The following is a 23,521-nucleotide window of genomic DNA, read 5'->3' as shown; positions in this document are numbered from 1 at the left end:
GTTTTCTGGTAGGTTACATTGCCCCGTAATACAGGACAATAATACCCAAGATTCGTTTGTCGTACACGTTCTATTTAAAGTCTCGTACGTTATGATATATTTAACTGACCGTGGACCAAATTATGTGATTTACCTTAAAACAAGTGTGCGATGAGATTGTAATTTACGCCTTAACCATTAATGGTACTATAGGTGAACACCACATTATTGTAGAACTTTAATTCCAGCTGTGACCAGATTATGGAATGATATTGCTAATCGGGGAGTACAAATGGTGGAACCTTAGAAGTACAAGCTTTCAGCTAATGTTAATGTTGAACGGGCTTACATAAGTCTTTCTTGATTATTTGAATACTGTACGACAGATCTATTTTAATGTTGTTACTAAACTTGAGGTACTTGATATTCATTCATTACTATTTTGAAGTGTATTTATTTCCTATCCTCTCTGGGTTATTTTCACTGTTGGTGCCTTTGGCCTTATAGCCTTTTGTTTGTCGAACTATGGTTGTAGCCTTATCTAAATAATAAAGATAATGACATCCTAAATCAGTTGGTAGAGATACGGTATAAGTGCACAATATTAGATGTTAGGCTTCTTAATAATTTGAGAAATATGAGGTTTCTAACAGTCAATATCATCAAAATCGTTCCAAATACTGGAAAATACCCCCAGGAATTTCTTATATTCACAGAGAGTATTATTAGTTGTTTAACCCTTTTACCCCCAGGCTATTTGGAAATTTCCAACCCTTGACCCCCAGGGGGTTATTTTTTTCCCAGCACATTTTGCAGTATATTATTTTAAAATTGCTCTAACAGCCTTAATTTTTGTCATAGAGAGGTCAGGTTGGTCTCATTCTCTTGGAAAATGCCTGAATTTTCTCAAAAAATTATCAAAAATATGAAAAAAAAAATTTTATAGCATTTTTTTGCAAGGACGTACTGGTACGCCCATGGGGGTAAAGGGATGGCTTTTGTGAAACGTACCAGTACGTCCTTTGGGGGTAAAAGGGTTAAAGAATTTAACCCTGCATTATAGGATAGGCACAGAGGAGGTTACAGGCATCTTAGGTAAAGTTAGGTTAGGTTATATCCCTGTGTTTCTTTGCCTTGTGCAGTATGGCTTTTCTGGAAAATCTTCTTGTTTCAAGTGTCTTTAGTATTTGAAAAATACTGGTTTCCGACAGTTATTATCATGATAATCATTTAAAACAAATAAATTGCTCTAAAGAACATTTCTTGGTAAAATCATAGTTTCAACCAACCTCAGATATCCAATATGGAAATATATTTTTTCTATCTTAGTGTGTTTTCAACAAATTTGACTTTTATATCTGCCACAGATAATCTCATTTATAGGTGTAGCATTGTCTCAATAACTATAATAATGGGGTTCCACATTTGGAAATAGAGGTTTTTGAGTGGGAGAATACAGAAAAGGAAAAATAAGAGAGGCTGTCTAACCTGAAGACACCAATGATTTTTATAAAAAAAAGTTACTTATCAAAATCAGATAATAATAATGAAACACGGTCAAAACAGTGGAGGTTTTGTTTTCCAGACTTCCGGATGCATAGAAAACGTGATTTTCCATCCCAATTTTTGTGAAGTCTAGTTGTTCATAGCAGTCTTCATAATATTACAAATACCTCATTACTTAGTTGAGCTAATTATTTATTGGTTTTTGCTCTGCGTATGCTCGCTTCACTTGCGATTAAACATTTTCTCACTGTTGCTATCAAGCGTACTATGTTTCGCTACGTGCGTTAGCCCCGTTGGCTAGTATTTCGGTGTTATCAATTATGCACACATTAAGCGCTAAATTGGCAAATATTTCGGTACCAATTTGGTTAACCACTTCACGTACCTTAATTAGAATCAGAAGTTACAGATGTTGAAGGTGGCTGATCAATCTGTTCACGCAGAAACCTATTGACTTTTTCTGGAGTTCCATTAGAATGTCCATGAGACTGGCCAATAACCTCGAAATATGAGAAGTGATTTTTGTTAAATTGGTTGTAAATCCACACTCTTATATTCTTGCTGAGAGTATGACTGTACTCATTCATCTCTGTGTGCCGAGTGTAGGTCTTGGCCTCCTTACAGTGGCAGACATATACTCTAAGGAGAGGACAAGAGCTATGATTTTTCCTTCCGCTCACTGGATGCTCCTGTTTTTGCTGCCCCTGTGCTTCCTCTTATGGCACTTTTCCCTGGGAGTGTGTAGTAGGAGCAAGGGCCCCTCGGACCTACGAGGGGTGTGTGGTGTTCGTTGCTCCCCTTCGGAGGTTGGAGGCTCTTCTCTGTTTTTGCTATTGCTGATGATGAGTGTGACCTAAGGGGTTTTTGGCCTCTCTTTCAGGTTGGCTCCCTAATGCCAGTGTCTCCATGGTGAAACCAGTGGTGAGGGGCGTGTTAGTTTCTCCCCATTGTCAGTGTTTTCAGTGGGTCCTCCTCTGTAGGAGCCCCTGGGCTGGGGATATGTTCTCCTGGTGCCAGTGGAGGGTTCTTGTGGTTTTCTCAAACTGGCCACTCCTGTCTGAGGCTTCTGCTCCCTGTAGGTGTGACTTCCCTTCCCGTGATGGTGTTCCTCCAGTGTTGTGGTTCCTGTTGGAGCCCCTGTGCTTCTTCCCTTTGGGCAAGTGTCTTTGTCATGGTTTCTCAGACTTTAACTCATCTGCTTGCAGAGCCTTAGGGGAAGGTCGGAAAGAGGAAGATACATGGGCATTCTTTTTCTTCCTCAGACTCCTCTTCCTTGTCCTCTTTGGCTTCTTACTCTGTCTCTTCTTTTAAGATGAAGAAGGAGAGGATGAAGTTGAGGAGGGCATGTCAGCCATCGTTGGAGGAAAGGGTCCTTTCGACCCCACCTCTCTTAGGAGATGTGGGTGACACCTGAGTGGCTCCCCTCCCCATGGTGAGGAAACCACAGGCCTATGTTTCATGGAACAAATCTCCCTTTTTTCCAGGTCTGATTTATGTGGCAGTGACCTTGAGCCTGACCCTCTTCGGCTTCTGATTGTGTCACTCCAACCCCTTGGGGAGGGAGCCATGGCTGTGTTTCATTTCCTCGGGGCTGATGCACAGGGCTGGTACCATGACCGTGTGTCACAGGCCTGAGCCTCTACTCCTCGTTGACTTCCGACTCATCACTTCTCAAGCCATTGACGGTTCCCATGGAGAGCAACCCATGGCCTTGATGCTGATTCATGTGGCCGTGTCGTGGCGTTGAGCCTCTGCCTCCTGATTAGCTCCATGTTTAGACCCTATGGCTGATGCACAGGGCTGGGACCGTGACCTTCAGTTGCGGCTTGGAGCTGAAACGAGTCGGGCAAGTGTTTCTGCCACTCCTCCCCAGATCCTGGGTTTGAGTCTTGGACTACCCTTGTAACCAAGCAGGACATGGGTGAAGTCCCCATGGTTTGGCAAGGCAAGGGATTTGCGCGGCCTCGAGCCTTCGTCCCTCATGAATGGAGGTTAGGTTCCCCACTTTGCCTTGTGATGGTCTAGTGGTTTGACCCCCATAGGCTGATGTACAGGCCTGGACTGTAACCGGGTGTTATGGTTCCACGATTCGGCCAGGCTCTGGTCTCCAATCACCTCTGTACGGTATCCAGGTGGGCTACAGAGCCGATGCACGTGGCCAGGGTATGGTCCTGGTTTTCGGTCTCAGGATTACAACTTAGGCCTCTTTCACATTATGCGTTTTCAATCCGCTACCACTAGTGGTGCGAATCCGCCTTTATCAATCGACTGATAGATTACAGTATATGAATCTTTTCAAGCTAGAGTGGTTTTATATTTTTTTCCGCAGCGGTACCGCCTTGCATGAGCTGTGCCCCACTGGCCTTGCACGGATCCGCTCTGCTATCATCTTCAACACGAGTCTTCATACCACACAATTTTTTTCTGCCTCTTGTTTGGGGAGTAGTAGTAGTAAGCCACGCAGTGTTTCTCATGGATGTGAAAAATAACCACACAGACACGGAACAAAATATTGATACTGAATTACTTATTTCTTTAGTAGAAATTAAACCAGTATTATGGTAAGAAAGACTAGAAGAATACATTGGCTTGGAAAGAAGTTTGCTGTAGATTAAGGGAGGATTTTGAGTCTGGATAATAAAGAAAAGAATGGATTAGGCAAGCGTTAATTTTTTAATCGAGGCAAACCAGTTTTTGCAAAGATAATCAGGAAATTGTATAATTACTACACAAGTCTAGTTATAAAAGCATTCATTACTAAATTCATTTATTTCACACACATTTTAGAATATTGCCAACTCAAAGCTCTCCATTCACTCATGAAAAAATCAGCAAATGTGTTTCTGATATAATTTGCGAGTGGCGACCACAACATTGGTTGTTTTCGTTCGCTATACCTGCGGTGCAGAGACCGCCTTGTTCGTGAAAAAAAAATAACCAACACTGTAGTGGGAAAGAAGCCTTAGATTCCAGGTTGTCCGTGTGGGCTTTGCGATTCAGGGGTGATGAACGGGACCATGGGCCTTTGTCACAGTTCCACGCCTCGCCCCCTGGTGTCGGTGCGTAGGTCTTCCTGATTATTATTATTATTATTATTTGCTAAGCTACAACCCTAGCTGGAAAAGCAAAATGCTATAAGCCCAGGGGCCCCAACAGGGAAAATAGCCCAGTAAGGAAAGGAAAGAAGGAAAAATAAAATATTTTAAGAAGAGTAACATTAAAATAAATGTTTCCTATATAAACTATGAAAACTTTAACAAAACAAGAGGAAGAGAAATTAAATAGAATAGTGTGCCTGATTGTACCCTCAAGCAAGAGAACTCTAACCCAAGACAGTGGAAGACCATGGTACAGAGGCTATGGCACTACCCAAGACTAGAGAACAATGGTTTGATTTTGGAGTGTCCTTCTCCTAGAAGAGCTGCTTACCATAGCTAAAGAGTCTCTTCTACCCTTACTAAGAGGAAAGTAGCCACAGAACAAATACAGTGCAGTAGTTAACCCCTTGAGCGAAGAAGAATTGTTTAGTAACCTCAATGTTGTCAGGTGTGTGAGGACAGAGGAGAATCTGTTAAGAATAGGCCAGACTATTCGGTGTATGTGTAGGCAAAGAGAAAGAACCGTAACCAAAGAGAAGGATCCAACGTAGTTTATTATTGTTATTATTATTAGTATTAGCCAAGCTACAACCCTAGTTGGAAAAGCAAGATGCCATAAGCCCAGGGGCTCCATTATGGAAAAATAGCTCAGTGAGGAAAGGAAATAAGGAAATAAATAAATGAGAACAAATTAACAATAAATTATTCTAAAACCAGTAACAACGTCAAAACAGATATGTCATATATAAACTAATAACAACGTCAAAACAGATATGTCATATATAAAACTATAAAACTATATGTGTGATAGATTGTTTTTCCTCTGAGTCCATCATGCACGTGGCCAGGGCTATGATCACAAGTATGAGCTCTGAGCCTTGGTCCTTGGAGCTGTGACTCGGGTGGTCTGGTGTCGATACGTGGATTCCGTATTGTGGCCCCCCTGATTTCCTTGGTACTAGGGTGCTAGTGGGGTATGGGTCCGTGTGTGGGCCTCGGCACCATTGCACATGGCTGGGCTGTGACCTGTGTCTTTTATCTCCCTTGCTCTCCCATGGCATCTTGGATCAGGTTTCTTGGCTATCCAGTAACCAGGGGCAGCCAGTAGTTATGACCCTGAACACTTGCTGCATTCCGGTTAATGGTGTAACTTTTACATTCTCCGTCTCTCCTTTTGCCCTAATTTTGGACTCCTACTCCCTCAACTTCCCTTAAGTCACAATATTTTGGTGGAGCAAGTGGATGGGATTGCACCATTCAGTCTTTCATGTCGCCTGGTGTGAACCAAGCAAGTCCATTGGAACCAGGCAAACTCGTTGGTATACATATTGTATGTCTCATCATTGCAACACGGTGTCCTTTATTGCATGGGCTTTGGATCTGCTGGTACTGTATAGTTATACCACTAGTCCACTAGGTGTAAGGAACCTGAACTCCGCTACCTACTAGGTGCATGTTCAGGAATCCTGGGACTAGTTTTCCAGCCAGTTGGAACAGGAACTTACTCCTATCTAAGGACGAGTCTATGTAGAGGACAAAGATTTGTATTTGTGTTGGAACGAAGAGGAATTTGGAGATAATTCTTATTTTTCCCTGAAAACATACTTTCCTGCCATCACCTTTTCTTAAAAATCCCAACTGAGCAAATTAGCAGAAGGGTGGGGCTTTCCTGCTCCAAGCCAAATACGGTAACTACTGGCCACCCGTTTACACCTCGCTATGAAGTTTTAATTACCATATTCTGCAGCTTTGCAGTTATATCTTATGTAAAGGACTCAGGTTTGTATTGTTAGGACAAATACAAATGATCTAAATTCGTCATTTTATTGGTCTCCCCTTTTTGAGGAAATGGGTTTTTTCTTGACCTAGGTCTGCTTTCTCATAAACTAGTACTGACCAAGCCCCTAACTGCTCCTACAAACTTATGATTAGCTAGAAAGAAGGGTATTGGAGCCATCTTTTTCACTCCTGCAAGGAGCTAGGAAGAATGACATTTTCAAGGAAGAAAAAGAACCTGCCAGGTTAATTTGGAGGGATTCTAACCAAGGAGTGTGTCTCCCATTGGAAAGGATGAAGGGTTTAATTTTGTGTCAGAAAAAATAAAAAATTATTTCTTTTTACTTGGGAACAAAATGTAATAAGTATTTTTCTTAGAAATGGAAACCCAGGTCGTTAGTGTTAGACTTCCCACTGCAACCAATCCTCTTAGACTTAAGGTTGATAGTCGAAAGTGGCTTGACTCTTCAAGCAGGTCGGTAGAATTATACCCCTCACCCTCCTATTAACTACCTTGTTAGATATTCAACAGCTGATCCATGTTGTGCTGAAGTACTTTATATTTTTTATTTTTATTGTAAAGCAGGGAAAATATTGTTTAAATTTTTCAAGAGATTTGTGGTAATTTATAATAAAGTGAAATGCGTTTACAGTACATGAAGTACGTATTTTAATTTGAGTATGTTTAGACTTATAAGAACATTTTCATTTTTGCTCTAGGTTGGAGTTGTTGTAGGTGTTTATAATAATGAAGAAGGAAATCTATTAACAAAAGCAGCTGCTACCCTTAACGAGAAGTCTTCTGGCAATGTTACCCGCCTGTTACAGTAGTAAGTTGTAGTTTATTCTTATTATTTGGTTTTTATTGCTTTTTTTTTATGCAATTCATTAATGTAAGATCTGCATTGTTAATAGAGTATACATGCACTTTGATTATCGTTAATCTCTTACAGTAATACTGTTTGTTCTTACACACATACAAACCCTCATCCTTTAATAGGAGTATGATTTTTGCATAGCTGGAATGCTATAGGGTTATAATGAATTATCGGTAGTTCCTGGCAAGTGGCAGAGAAGCCCCACATTAGTGTCTCAGGAATAATGTCTTTGGGTTGTATTCTTGATTATATCATGGGTCCTTTATCCTGATCCGCGCTGATCAATTCTGAGTTCAACTAATTGCTAGCTCTGCACTGATCTATTCTGAGTTCAACTAGTTGCCAGTTCTGCACTGATCTATTCTGAGTTCAACTAGTTGCCAGCTCTGCACTGATCTATTCTGAGTTCAACTAGTTGCCAGCTCTGCACTGATCTATTCTGAGTTCAACTAGTTGCCAGCTCTGCAGCTCTCTGGGGTTTGCAGTTAATACACGCGATCCTCCTGGTACCCAGTGCTTCGCCAATGTGGTCTTGCGAGACTCCACGAGTCTATAGGCTGGCTTGCCAAGTAAGCTCGCTACCTAGCTCAATATGGACATGTGTTTAGACTACATGATCACGTGGGATCTAAAAGACATGTACTTTTGGATCCTTATCCATCTGGCTTCAAATAAGTATAAGGGTATATCTTTCTGTGCAGATTGAATATCTGCACTGAAAGATATACCCTTTTCGGGTGCTGTGTTTGTCTGTCAGTAGCCCCTGAAGTGTTCACTCAACTGTTCACCCTAGTTCAGCTTTGGCGCACGCCAACGACATTCGTCTTCTCTGCTCTCTAGATGACTGGCTAGTCCTAGCTGACTTTATGGAGACCCTTCTCCAATATAGTGCCATGCTTCTTGAGTTTTGCAGCAATCTGCAGTTCATGGTAAAACTTGGAGAATTCCTCTCGGTAACTCGAGCGGAACCTGGTTTATCTTGGAATGCAGATAGACATGAGAGAAAGTCTTCCCTCCACAGGAAGAATCACAAGATTCAAAGGAGTGCCACTTCAGTTACTTTTGCGAAGCTCGCTACAAGCCCATCTGTGGCAGTGCCTACTGGGTCACCTGACCACGGTGGAGGGTAGAATATGCAACATTCTCTTTTGCATGTGGTCACTTCAGTGGCTGCTGAAGACCTTTGGGTCTCAAGGCAGGGACCCTCTCAGAATGCTCATTCCTGGGTGACCGGAGCAAAGGAGACCCGATTTGGTGGATCCTAGATTCGAACCTTCTTACAGGGGTAGATCTTCTTCCTCCCTCTTCCAATTTTATGCTCTTCACAGATTCATCAAAGAAGGGGGATGGTTCACACCAGCTGCAGCACATGGCCTTCGAGCTGTAGTTTGAGTTAGACCGGCAATGCCACATAAACCTCTTGGAGTAGAAAGCAACGTACCTTGTTCTTCAACATTTCCAACAGCTCCTTTCAGGTTATTCAGTTGTGTTGATGAGCGACAATACGACTGTAGTTTGGCCAGGGCACCAGCCCTCCGTTGAGATACTACCGCTAGAATGTTATTGGGTCCTTTGGACTGGCTAGACAGTACTACATTGGATTCCTCTTTCTAGTTACGGCTTATTTGTCTTTACTTACAGATGCACCGAATAGATCTTCCTTATTCCCATTTTCCTGAGGCTTAACTAACTAGTTTAGCTTTTCAATCTTGTGACATTAAAGCTCTCATGATAAACCTTGATGATTATGGAAGTTTGGACCTAAATGGTCCTCTCTCTCTCTCTCTCTCTCTCTCTCTCTCTCTCTCTCTCTCTCTCTCTCTCTCTCTCTCTCTCTCTCTCTCTTTTTATATAAAGACTGCAGATTTCTTACCTCCAAAGTTCTGTTATTTTGTGTAAGTTCGCAAGAAAAGGAGCTTTTAGCACTTGATGGACAATCGTTAGTGTTACTTCATTATGTAAATGTGTTTTTGGTTGCTCAAGTCCAACTGATTACTGCCCAATTGTTCCTAACTGGAATACAAACCAACGCTATTTATAGGGGTATACTGAAAAGATGAGCCATTAAAATATAGCAAGGGTTAACTACCCATCCCGCTAGTGAGTGGAGGGCTGTTATGGTGGTAGCTTGCTACCCCTCTCATTTGCATACCTGTGATTGTGCTCATTTTGCTTTTGGCTCGGATGGAGTGTGGCTGTCACCAACCTTCATTCTCTCCAACTTTTGGACTGCCATTAATCGTTTTTTTTTTTTCCTTTACTTTCAGTGTGTGTGTGCTGTGTTCTCTAACGGCTATGCAGACTTGTTTGGGAAGTTTATGTCTGCTATGGAGATGGATGCCCAAAGCCTTTGCCCTGTCTGGAGAGAACAGTGCTGCAACGAAGATAATGAAATGTAGCGAGTGTCGGGAGTGGTCTTCCTCCTAGTGGGAAGAAGTCTAAAACAGGATTCTTCCCCTTCGAAGGGCGCTTCGAAGTAGAAGAAACCCAAGGCTTCTTCCTCCGCCTCCCGACCTTCCTTCGAAGCTCCTACTCGGACGGCTTCCTCCGGGGGGCCAGCGAGTAGTAGTGTAGGCCAATTAACACCTGGCCAATCTCAGTTCACGGGAGATGGTGTTGCCTGCCCTATAGGGTTGCTCCAGCTCTCTTCCCGAGTGAGGCTGTTTCTCTTTCTCCTCTGTTTCATCTCTGGCCGTCGTCGGGTTTGCCTGGTGAACCTTCCAAGGAGCGGTTTTTGCACCGGGGTGCTGACCTTCATCACGCGTTGGCTTCAGACGTCGACCCCATATCCGTCGTCAGTGTCATGGTATCAGAGAGCTCTTTTGCTGGCCTGCCGGCTGCTCCTACAAATGCGTTGCTTCTCCATCTTCTGTCACCGAGGTCTTCGCTCCTTTGGGGGGAGAGTAAAGTCCGAAGCACGTCAATCCAACTAGTTTTTCCCTTTCAAGTAAATGGTCTCGCAGTGAGACTCCTCTTCAGAGGCCTGTTGTCGGTCAGCTTGCTGATCCCATGCTTCTACATTGTCGTGTCGGCGGCAGGCGACCTCGCCGTGTCCGTCCTCCTCTTCGCCTTTAGGGTGCTCTTGCCCCATCGGCCAAGAGACTTCTCTTCTCCTCCTCTCCTCCTCAGTCTTCTTTTTTAGAAGAAACTGTACTACCTTTGCCTCAGTCTCCGATCTCGTCTCATTACTCTACGACGTTCTCCTGCTCGACAGTCAAACCATCGTCCAGCAGAGCGTGAATTGCCTATGCGTTCACCTTGTGAATCGCCTGACCATCGTCATCCTTCTCGTGTACCATGAGTGGTTGGTTACTCGTGAATCGTCTTCTCCATCAGTTTCAACGTGTAAATCGGTGACAATCTGAGCAGAGCATCGCAGGTAGTGGGTTCCGAATGATCTTTTGATCATTTAGTAGCCATCAAAGTTCAGAGTGTGGGGTTCTCCAACTGCGGATCTGTTCGCAACGGCCCTAAACTTCAGGCTCCTTCTGTACTGCTCCCCAGTCCCAGATCCCGAAGCTCTCTGGCAAGATGCATTCCAACAACGGTGGGACAATATCGACGTACTGTATACGCATTTCCACCATTCTGCCTGAAGAATGACCCTCATTTCTCCGCTATGGCATCATGTGGAATGGTTCGTGGACCTTCTGCTGCTCCTGACAGAGCTCCCAAGAGAACTTCCTCCAAGACACTATCTACTCACAACCACATGTCAACATCTACCACAAGGCAGTAGCTTCGCTACGTCTTCTCCTTACACAGAGAGGATTTTTGCAACAAGTAGCAAAAAGGATATCTGGATGTCTGTGAAAATCTTCAGCCTCAGTCTACCAGGCAAAGTGGAATGTCTTCTGTAGTTGGTGTTGTGGAGGGGGTTTCAATCCACTCGATGCCACTATTCCATCAATAGTGGAGTTTCTTGTGTATTTGGGGGAAGAAATGTGTCTTTCAGTTTCAGCGGTTAATGGCTATCGCTCAGCCTTGAGTCTCGCTTTTAAACTGAAAGGAATGGATATTTCGTCATCGCTGAAACTTTCCTTCCTCATACAAAGTTATGAACTTACCTGTCCTCAGTCGGAAGTGAGACCACCCCCATGAACGGGGTTTGAGTTCTTCACTTTCTAAAGAGACCTCCATACGAAACATTACGCCAGGCAACAGATTGCCACCTGACTTGGGAGACGGTGTTCCTACCCGGCTTGGCATCAGCCAAACGAGTCGACGAATTTCATGGTCTCTCTTATGACATTCCTATTCAAGGGGTTGGGGAGAGGTAAGCTTCAGCTTCGTCCCTGAGTTTGTTGCAAAGACTCAGAATCCAGGGGTTTTGTATCCTAGGTTCGACCCCTTCCGGATAACGAGTCTTTGCTTTGTAATGACAACCCAGATTGTCTGTTACTATGCCCAGTAAGGTTTTGAGGCGCTACCTCAAAAGAACAGCAGCAGCTCAGTCCAGTGTGTTTTCACTTCATAAGCACAGTCAGAACCAAGAGGAGGTTCACGAAGAACACAATCTCTGCATGGATTCGTAAGTTCAAAAAGAATTACTCTGTGACTCAAGTATTTCAAGTGGGTGTGTGGAAATGCCAAATGACATTCACCGCCCACTACCTGCAAGACGTGACCCACAGTAACCTCGATACGTTCTCTGTTGGTCCTGTGGTGGCTGCACAACACCTGGTTTAGTACCTCAAGCTCCTGATTGGACAAGTAGCAGAAGGTTGAGGGCATTGGTTACCCGAGTTTTCGTCTTAGTGAATGAAAAGGAATGTTTGGCTCTTTTTCTTTCTTCATCCTCCCCTCTCTTGGGGAAATCAGCTTCCTGGAACCTCTGCACAAGCTGGCCTCAAACCTCTGCCAGTAAACCATCGCTCCCTTGTGTAACCTAGTATTGTTCCAATACTGTTGTGTCCCAATCCCCTGGCGAGGTGGTATTGGGAATGTCTCAAGTCTCTTCAGTTATTTCCTACAAGACTTTGAATAACGTTTACCTGGACAGTCACACTACTAGTTTATCACCCCGCACAACTTGGGTAGGCCGTTGACCATTCTTAGGAGGTTTAGCGAGGTGTTAGGGTCTCCTTATTGTTGCACAGAACTGCATAATAGGGAATACCCCGGGTAAGGCCAAAAAGCCAGATTGGCAGGGACGTCCACCCTCCTAATGGGCGAGTCACCCCTATAAATAGCGTTGGTTTGTATTCCATTTATGGAACAAATGACAAATTCGGAGGTAATTTGTATTTTTCCTAAAGATACAAACCTTAGCTATTTATACATACTTGCCCGCCAACCCTGTCCCCCTTGAAGTCCTATCTCCAAGCAAAGCGAGTGCAATCACAGGTGTGTGAGTGGGAGGGGTAGCAAGCTCCCCCCCTACCCCCCCCGCTACTAGTGGGATGGGTAGTTAACCCTCGCTAAATTTTAATTGCTCATCCTTTCGGCTTTGCCGAAAGTAATACCCTATAAATAGCAAAGGTTTGTATCGTTAGGAAAAATAAAAATTACTTACGAATTTGTCATTTTTCATAACTCCCATATTATCTAAAGTTTTTGAATGTCTTATGGCAAAAGTCTGAATAGGTTTGCAGAAGGCAATCATCTATTCCCTAGTTTGCAATTTGGCTTTCATAATGGCCTTGGAGCATGTGATGCTCTTCTTATAATCTCCAATTCTGTACTGAAATCCCTTTATTGTGGCCAGGAAGTTTGTATGATTGGCCTTGATTTTAGTGCTGCCCTTGACCGTGTTAATCATGAGGCCCTTGTTTTCAAACTTAAACAGTTGGGAGTGGGTAGGTCTTTTCTTAGCGTCATCATTGAATTTTTAAATATGTTGCAAAGAGTTGTTGGTGATGGGCACCTTAGTGAGTATAGGAATGTGATATCTGGTGTTCCTTAAGGTAGTGTGCACCCAGCTCGCTTGCATGAAGGTGGTTCACTCTTTTCCTTTCTTGATGAAGTTCTGAAGCGCTCATTAGGACATTCCTCACTGAGAGCCCTTTTGGCTGCCTTGTTTGCGAGGGATGCGCCATGGTTCTTGGAGCTTGTCAAGACAGGAAAGCAGGCTGCCATTGGTCCTTCGAGCTTGTCAAGACAGGAAAGCAGGCTGCCATTGGTCCTTCTCCAGCCTGATCACCAGGGAATTATAGATCCATAATCATACCCCTCTCGGTGTCAATTTCTCCCTAGGGTCCAAGCCCACCTTTGGACCTCAGGCATAGTATTACTGCCTCCGTCCGTGTTACTTCTCGTCCTCCTGCCTCTCCCTCATCTTCGCTTCCATGTCACTCGTCTAGGTACCGATGGTACCTTGACTAAGGCTGCTCACAACCAGCCTGATCCCTGTGGGAAAAATTGGGTATTATCCCTTTTAGAATAGACACAAAACAGAGGAGACAAGAGGCTAGTGACGCTTCGTCGGGGAGGTACCTTTCACGCGAAGACTAATAGTCGATATCTCCTAGGGTGATTTTATTTACGGATTACTACCAACTGTCGCCAGTCATTCTGAGCCCAGAGCTCGTTGCTGCTCCCATTAAGCCTCAGCAGGCCATGCAGCCAGCGACATCTTCTCGGAAGTAGACAGTCTTTCCTATCTTATTGTTCAGCCAATCCTGGGGATTGGAAAGATATGACGGCTATTCCGAAGACCTGGGTATTGAAAATTGTCGATGACCCAACACTTTGGAAGAGCGGTCAAGGTGCGGTATCATCCTCGTCGCTGCTTGCGACACAAGGAGCTCCTCTGAGGTCTCAATACCCGGCTGGGGTACCTGATGATGACCCTGACCCAACTCAGGCTCCTAAGGGTGTAAGTCGTGTTGGATGAGTCCCAGATCTATGACTCTGACAGTATGTTGCCTCTAACAGCAAGCCTTAAATCTCTTGCCTCTGAACAAGGAGAGTCGGACTATTCCTTCATGCAGGTGTTAGTTTGTACAAGAAAAATTAATAGACTTGGGGATCCCACATGCTCCCCTCCCAAGGGAAAAGACACAATCTTGGACATATTCTTCTGTGCCCCACTCACCAGAAAGACCAGGGTTTAGGTATCTTGGTTTAAAATGGTGTCGGTGTCTATTTAGAAAGCAGTTTCCCAGATTGTGGGGAAGAAGGACTCTCTTAGGGCGAGTAACTTGTCTCGCTTACTTCTCCACTATTTGTTAGGCAGAGGAAATACTATCACATCTTGCATGATGATCCCCTGCCATTGGACCTGCCTTTGTCGGCCTTACCTCGGGCCATGTCTGTTGACAAGCTGGCGGTTCGGCAAGTTACGTTCTCGGCTGCAAATCCGTGAACATGGAGAAGATTGCAAGGGTGACTTTGCAAGCCTCTTCATGGATTGACTACTGGTTTGGCTCTGTTGAGTATCTGACTGACAATGAGGACTTGTCGTATCCAGCTTTAAAAACAGTTTTGCTTTCAGGAGCAATGGCTGTCGAGTTCCTCACTGACAACGCAATCAACCAGTGGGCAAACTGGATTTTGAAAAGATATGACTGTTATTTAATAACTTTAGAGGCAGGTGCCAAAGAGATGGGCGCTCGATCTTCACAACTCGTCAGTGGAGGGTCCTTGTTCTACTCGGAAGACAATGATGCTGCTGCGAAGTACTGAAGGAAGGCGAGCTAAGACTCCATTCTCCATTGGGCGGTAACATCTCGTCGCCACTTTTCGTCCCCTACTGCACTAAGGCCGTCTCCTGTGCAGTGTTTATTGGTTGGTTCACTGGGTTGCTGCTAGAGGGCTGGGGTGAATGTATGGTGGCAGCATGACTTATACTAAATGACTGTTTGTTGGCTCTAGGCATTAAGCTGGGAATTTTTTGTTGCAGGCTCGAGGGGTGTGCCACCACATTTACTTGTTTGAAGATGAGAACTAGTATATAAGTGACAGTTGACCACTAATGGGCATCCCACAGATTAAGATGGATCAAGGAGTGCCCAGTGTATTGACTGGTGTATAGGTGATTCACTGTAGGGGTCATCTACCCTTGATCTTTGGATGAACAGTGCTGATGTAGGTTTCTTCACTTAGTGAACAGAACTTTTCATCCCTTTTATAATGAGACACTGTATGAAATACATGCACAATTTATTATTACCAATTTTTCTAAAAGTGTAAAGTCAAAATTACATTGAACGACTAGATTCATGTACCTGCATGCTCCTCTAATTCTGAATAAAGAGGTCAAATTGTAAGACTTTTTCTAAAAATAAACTTGCTCTAATGGGAAGGAAATTTTCCAAACTTTTATATATATATATATATATATATATATATATATATATATATATATATATATATACATATATATGATATATATATATATGATATATATATATATATATGATATATATATATGATATATATATATATATATATGATATATATATATGATATATATATGATATATATATGATATATATATATATATATATATATATGATATATATATATATATATATATATATATATATATATATATATATATATATATATATATATATATATATATATATATATATATATATATATATACATATACACATACATACACATTAGTTAAAAAGGGTTTTTCTGACAAAAGTTTACCAATATGTTGTTAACAAAGAAAATTAAGAATATTGTATAAGACAGATGAAAGAAATTTGGAAAATCAAGGAATCGGATAAGAGGAATTTGGTAAATATACTGTTAGGAAAATTAAAATTTTGAATAAATTAGCAATGTCTAATTTTTCTCTTTTAAGTTTTAATTGGTTTACCACCTTTTCTTACCCTATTTCTTTGGTTTCCATGGAAAAGGGTGTTGGAGTACCGACCTAGCTGAAGTAGCATTTTTTATCAATGTTAATCATAGACAATTTTCAATTATTTTTAGCTGGAGTTTAGTTTTGAAAATGTCTCTTCTCATAAAGCATTTTATTAGAGTTTCTCAAATACCACTTAGTGTTGTTCTAGATTAGTTAGTACAGTATTGTCATTATTATTATTATTTATTATTATTATTATTACCAGCTAAGCTACAACCCTATTTGGAATAGCAGGTTGCTATAAGCCCAAGGGCTCCAACAGAGAAAATAGCCCAGTGAGTTAAGGACATCAGGAAACAATAGTGTGCCTGAATGTACCTTTAAACAAGAGAATTCTAACACAGGACAGTGGAAGACCATGGTACAGAGGCTGTGGCACTACCCAAGACTAGAGAACGAGGGTTTAATTTTGGAGTGCCCTCCTAGAAGAGCTGACAATAGTCATTTCTAGATACTTTTGGGGCTATTCTGAAGAATTTTAAGTGGGGGAAATGTTTGCTCAGTAAACCTGAACAAGTTAAACAGTTAAGTAAGGATAAAAGAAAAAAAAAACCCTGTTACCTACCATTTTCCATCCAAGGCATTCTGTAAATGGTATTCCTTCTGGATCCATAATCAATAAAAACACCAGTTGTAACCCAGTGAGAATAATTATTGACCTAGGTTACACCCATTCTAAATCCTTTCAAAATTAGGTAGTTACCAGAAATGAGAAATCATTTTAGGACCAGATTTTTAGCAGGACCAAGGGACGAATACAGGATTATACCATCTACTTTAATGCTAAACCTATTTGCAGTATTGCATAAGAAATTTTCATCACAGACTGCGTGAAAAAAATTATAAAGCGAGTTAAGTGAAGTCCTTCTGACAAAGATATCTTGACAAAAATATATACAGTACCTCCTTTTTCAACATTTAATACGATAACGTGGAAAGGACACCAATGATTAGAAATATTTCCCCATTATAAAAGAAGGTCAAATTGTTATAAAGTGTTATTTACTGAATTAAGTTATATCTTTGGATGATGTTAGAATTATTTACTTACAAACTATGATATGCAAATAATAACCTAAATCTATTCTATTGATATATACAGGAATTACAAGTTAAGATGTCTTTACCCATACTTTCAGACTGAGGCTATTTATTTTTTCTCGGATTTTAAACATTTGGACTTAAAGCACTCTAAATTCATGCTGTAAGTTATTTTAATTGGTTTCATATACTGGAATTTAAACTAGTTTTTTCTATTCTTTGGTAATGTTAGCTTTGCTTATTTTTATGTGCATTTATTTAGTTTGAATTAGGAATGAACTTGGTTTGCTAGAGCTTAGTGACGACCTGGAAGATACTGTATCAGTAATTTCAGTTGACTATAATTTCTTTACCTAGAAATCTTACAAGTGTCACCTTGTGAAATTTTGTTTGTGTTAAATTTATCATTAATAGAATTGAATTTAACATATACAATATCTTTCAGGTTACTCACATCTAGGTTGTGTGTGTGTTGGACGAGTTGTTGGAGACAGGGGTGGGACAGCGATGGATTGATTGTAGATTGCAGCTATTATTGATTGATCAAACAAAATGGCATCGGGCGAAACAACACGCTTAGAGGGGTCTAACCTGCGTGTGCAAGGGCGGGGTGGCAAGCGTCCTCATCCTCCAGTTGTTAATGGTATAGATTCTACTGATGAAGAACTAAACTCAGATTATTTGTGTCCTGTTTGCTTAGACTTAATTTCAGAAGCCCACATGACTAAATGTGGTCACACTTTTTGTCGGGCATGTCTCGTGCGCAGCATCGAATCGAGTAAACGGTGTCCAAAGTGTAACTTTGGTGTGGAGAGTGTAGACCAAATTTTTCCCAACCATACTGTGAACCAACAGATACTGAAACAGAGACGCACGTCCGACCTTCAGGTAGCTTTTGCAAAAAGAAATAAAAGTGCTGCACTTAGTGAGTTGAGAAATTATCTAAGCTTCGACACATCTTTTTTTGGGTTGAGTGATATAACACAAATTATCTCTATACTGCAAGAAAAGCGAGAACAACTGGAATCAACGTCACTTCGAAACAAGTATGACTTGATGAAAGATTTTTTGTCGGAGTTGCGCAAACACAAGGAAGAACAGTTGTCAACTATCAATAGAGAACTAAAGTTGATAAAACGTGACTTATCAGGTGTGCAGACAAGCTTAGAAAATTTGTCTCCTTACGGTGAAAACGTCAACAATGGTGGCAGTAATGTTCCAAATTCACATGGTGTCTTCTTGAAAGAGATTCTCGATGAAGATTGCCCAAGTACATCCAACGGAGCGAGGGATAATCAGGCACTCGCCAATATGGAGGAGGGCTTCAATGTACCCTTATTTCAACAAAGTTGTCCTGAAAGCTCTACCTTGGATGCTAAAAGGAAGCGTATGCATCTCCATTTTGATGAACTAGTAGACCGCTATTTCAGTATGCGTGTTCCAGGCTTTAGTGACGCTGGTGTTGGTGACGATGAAGGGAACGGTCTTAATGAATTTGGTGAGTGCATTAGTAAGTTCACTCAGTACAGTGCCATGCGACCTTTAGCAACCATAAATTATAACTGTGATATGTTTCACCAGTCCAGTAACATTGCTTCTAGTATAGAGTTTGATAAAGATAGTGAATATTTTGCCGTTGCAGGATTGACTAAAAAAATACGCATATATGATTATGGGACAGTGATAAGGGACACAGTGGATTTACACTATCCATGTTCAGAGATGGTGTGTCAGTCTAAGATAAGTTGTGTAAGTTGGAGCAGTTACATGAAGAACATGTTAGCAAGTAGTGATTACGATGGCACTGTGACTGTGTGGGATGCTTTTACTCATCAAAGACTTCATGTTTTTTCAGAACATGAGAAAAGATGCTGGAGTGTTGATTTTAACAAAATGGATACGAAACTGATAGCATCAGGTAGTGATGACCACAAAGTAAAGCTGTGGTCTTTAGACAGGGAAAGATCCCTAACATCCCTGGAAGCTAAAGCCAATGTGTGTTGTGTTCAGTTCAATCCCTCCAGTAGGTATCACTTGGCTTTTGGGTCAGCTGATCATTGTGTTCATTACTATGATCTGAGAAATATGAAAGAAGCCATGAAAGTGTTCAAGGGTCATCGGAAAGCCGTTTCGTACGTCAAGTTTGTGTCGAGTGAGGACATTGTTTCAGCTTCAACAGACAGTCAGTTGAAAATCTGGAATGTAAACAAATCACACTGTGTGCGATCACTTCAAGGACACACGAATGAAAAGAATTTTGTTGGTTTAGCCACAGATGGTGAATATGTGGCCTGTGGGTCTGAAAATAACTCTCTCTATGTCTACTACAAAGGTCTTTCCAAGGAGCTGTTTAGCCTTAAGTTTGATCAGAGGAAATGGGTTCTTGATCCTGAGCAAAATGAGGAAGAGTCTTCTCTCTTTGTGTCTGCCGTCTGTTGGAGGAAAGGTTCAAACATCATTGCTGCTGGAAATAGCAAAGGGATAATCAAAATTCTACAAATGGTGTAGTATTTTTATTGTATTTCAAGGGAAAATCTTGTTTTATTTCTATGTGAAAGTTTCTGTTTTGAATTCTAGTGATCACTGTGTAATATGCTGCTACTCATATTTGAGAACTAAAAGAGCTCTTGTTAATAATTTGACATTTTTATTTAGTCTTACAACTTGTAATTAATTTATTTACAAAGGTGGGTGTTTAATGGAAATTAAAAGAACCAGGAAGTAAGGAAATTTTAAGTTATTTGGCCATGATTCTTAATGTTCTAATATTTGTTTAAATAAAGGCTTTGGTTAAAGTAAATATTTTCAAGAACATGATTTCACATGCTCCGTTTCTGATTTTTTGATAAATTTCAGTTGGCTGTATAAGGTTTTAGGTCTTTCAGTTTTTTCTTTTCTTAGATAATCAAAAACTATCCTTTGGAAGGAACCAGGCTTCAAAATATTACTACACAAACTGTTATTGCTACCAAGTGTGAAATTGAATTTTTTTTGCAAGAGGTTTCAGTCCAGATTTTTAACTTAGATAACAGCTCTTTTGAGAAAATCTTAGACTGTGAATAGTATAGTAATTAAAATTACCATTGGTTTTTGAAATTATGTTAAAAGGAAAATACTAGGTCTCTCTTTCATATCAGAAGATAGGTTTTTCAGGCATTTTAGAAAGTGCAAGTTCAGTTTAAAAGATATTTATTTCATAGTATGACTTCTATTCTTTATTGGAAGTTTAAGGAAAAACTGTAATAGGGTGAGTTTACCTTTTAGATAGTCAAATAACTACATTACTTTGTACCTAGTAACTGAGAATATCAATTGGATAATGAAATAAGATATTGAAATACTGTATTTTATTAAAGATGTGGCATACTATCATTAGTGCATTTTTATAGATAAAAGTTTACATAGATGTTTTATTAGATTTGGTCAGGTGTAAATCAGTATAATGAAGACCTGGGCGTTTAAGCAGTTTCACTTCAAGTTGAAATTTGATTTTCTCGTTTTAATCATAAATTATAATGATATCCTCTGCTTTTCAACTTTTCAATATCCCATTGATTATTGTTAAATTTTTTTCCCAGCTCCTTTGTGTTGTCAATTATTTGTTATCCCTAATAGTGGCTTTTTTTTAAGTTGTTTTGTGATATATTTACTTTTTTTTTATTTAAACAACTTCAGTGTACTGCACTGTCAAAAAAGCTTAGATATTGCCACTTGAAGGTTTTGATGATTTGAGTGAAAAGCAGGATACTGTTTATCTAAAGATGTATTTCCATAAGATACTTTTGATATGGAGGTGGTATGATTATATTGCAGTTTTATAGAGTATTCTATTGCTGATAGTTTGTGAAGAAAAGTAATTTGAAAACTACAAACATTCAAGAGGATACAGAAATTTGATTTTATCACAAGCCCTAGGTTTTGATGTACTATATTACTTTTTATTAATATTTCCATTTTGTCATATGATTCATATGTTATATTCAAGCAACATTTGTTTACATGGTATCAAACTAGTGAGAACAGACAATTTATTTTTTATGTGATACAAGAAAATATTTGCTGTGGACATGTTAGGAATGGGGTTAGTTTGATTCTGCTTGTATCCAGCCTGTTAATATGGTCCACTGTTACACACTACTCTTACTGTTCGTCGTGAGTAGTACCTGAACTACTATATAGACTCTGGTAGGAATCACTTATACTGAAATTAGATAGTGACATGGACCAATTATAAAAAGGTTTCTGTTAAAAGGCACTGAGAAGTATGATCCTAACATTTTTGTACCTTCCAAAATGCTTCCTTCATGTATCCCAAGTAATCAGGAATACAGAAGTCTTTTTAAAGATGTGAGATTCTAAGGTTAGAAAAAGTGAAAAGGGGATTTTATTTTATATGAACAGGGAATTGCCCCATTATTAACGTAATTTGAATACTGTATAGAGGAATAAATAAAAAAAGTATATGCAGTAAGTTGAAAAACATGAGAATGGTATACAATTCAGATTCTTCCTAGAACATTTAAGGTCAGTACATGACAATGTATTCCAGTTTAAAATTTAGTTGTCCCAAGATAATTCTTGTTCTACCTTACTGTACTTTGTTTGTGTATCTGTGAGGTACCACTTAATATTTAGCACTGTTTCTCGCTCATCTGTCACTGTTAAAATACTAGTTACTGACTGTTTATACAATATAAAAACTTTTGATTAATCTTTTAGTTTTTTAGTTAATCCTCCACCTCATAAGATTATCGAACAATAGAAGAGAAGGTATATACTTCTTCAGTAGACCCTCGACTCTGAACGACCAATATGTTTATTATTACTTATTCGTTTGATGAAAGGGATTGATTGAAATCAAAGCACTGCATCCATGTTATGGAAATGGGACATCTTGTCACAAAAAATTTTAGAAGGAAAGATGTGTATTGAGGTTCAAAGTTGGTAACATTTCACAACTCTGCTGAATCTTAGCCCGACCAATTGTCTAGTAACTGTAGAACTGTGGGAAAGATTAATTACAGATCAAAGTTCATCGAATCCAAAATTTTCAGTAAGTTCCCTAATTATCAAACAAAAGGGGTTCTGCCTAATCAACCAAATTTGTGTAATTGTTTAGTAGGATTATTAATAACTCACAATTTCTGGACCTTGAGTTCAAAACCTGCCTAAAGCTTGATAGATTTTGTGGGTGAGACCACAATCTTGTCTCTTTGAGCTAGGGATTATCATCAGTAGTCACTGTCTTGGCCCCATGGTCTGAGCTTGGGTGGAGATGCTGCTTGGTTGCCAATCGTATGTTGGTATGTTTGGTCACTAGCACATTGTTTGATGGGACAAAAACCTGTCTCTTACCTCTGACACTATTAAGTAACCTTTAAATCTTTAGTAGGGACTTGAAAACAGAAACTTGTCATTATTGATAGATGGAATAAAAGTTATGCTAGCGTCTTTGACATAAAGTTAAGTTTGCTTCTTTCGAGACTTACTGAATTTTGTAATGTGCATCATAGAAATTAATTTTTTTTATCAATAGAGAAATAGTAGATTTTTGCTGTAATAAGGTTCAACCCGATAAAGAAGAAAAATTTAAAAACACAGGCAAAGTATGGAAGATAATACCTTCCTTAGAATAAATTTTATTGTTTCTTCTTTGGTAAGACTTAATGGGATTCTTTGTGTATAACTTGGATGCTGTTTAGTATGTTTTCTTTATATTCAGGTTGTAGTGATAAAAGTTTTAGCAAACAAAGAAGCAATAAGTCCACAAGCTCTTATTTTTCATGTTCTCAATATCTTGCAAATTTTCATGCGCTAGCTTAGTGATAGTGTTATAGGAAATTAAATAAACTTTTTATTAACAATTGTGTTGCAGCAAGAGTCTGGATACACATTTATTTAGTAATGGAATTACTTCAAAGATGAACTGAGGAGTACTTGACCTTATGTTTTTTCTCATGTTTTTTTTTTATTCTAATTTGTTTCTTGTTTTTGTCTATTATGTAATGCATCGTAATATAATTGCAATACTCTATGTAGAATGTTGACCAAGTGCTCCTGATGTTGGTTTTACTTATTGGAGAATTTCTTTGCACTGTCTCATTACTTGGTAATTTTATTGTCTTGGCTGTAATGTTACACATGATCATAATTTGTACGGTACAATATAGGGAAAATGTCGTGCCTGGTGTTGAGAGTATATTGTACAGGGACTTGAAGTATTTTGTTGTACTGTACTGTAGTTTGCCCCCCCCCCTCTCTCTCTCTCTCTCTCTCTCTCTCTCTCTCTCTCTCTCTCTCTCTCTCATATATATTTACATAGATTAAACCAAAAATGGAGCATAAATTTTACCAACAGTGCAAAGACTTAAGTGTTTGTGTTCATATTGAACTTGAACTGTATTCTACTATTTTTTTTC

The 23,521-nt window shown here is 40.0% G+C and overlaps 1 protein-coding gene across 4 annotated transcripts in view; it reads left to right on the top strand.

The window, feature by feature from the left end:
- The window catches only part of LOC137660275 (cytosol aminopeptidase-like), a 93,617-nt gene that overhangs the window by 624 nt on the left and 69,472 nt on the right, over window positions 1-23,521 (top strand). For 3 of the 4 annotated variants that reach the window (XM_068395047.1, XM_068395049.1, XM_068395048.1), the window contains exon 2: window positions 7,080-7,189. In XM_068395047.1, the coding sequence (XP_068251148.1) occupies window positions 7,080-7,189 (110 nt within the window). Of the gene's footprint in view, window positions 1-7,079; window positions 7,190-17,547; window positions 21,815-23,521 lie in introns of those variants that run through there. The other variant, XM_068395046.1, reaches the window with a different exon arrangement.

The sequence above is a fragment of the Palaemon carinicauda genome, chromosome 20, assembly GCF_036898095.1.
Source record: "Palaemon carinicauda isolate YSFRI2023 chromosome 20, ASM3689809v2, whole genome shotgun sequence".
NCBI classification, from domain to species: Eukaryota; Metazoa; Arthropoda; class Malacostraca; order Decapoda; family Palaemonidae; genus Palaemon; species Palaemon carinicauda.
Note: the sequence above shows the minus strand (reverse complement) of the source record. Positions and strands in the feature narration are given on the sequence as shown.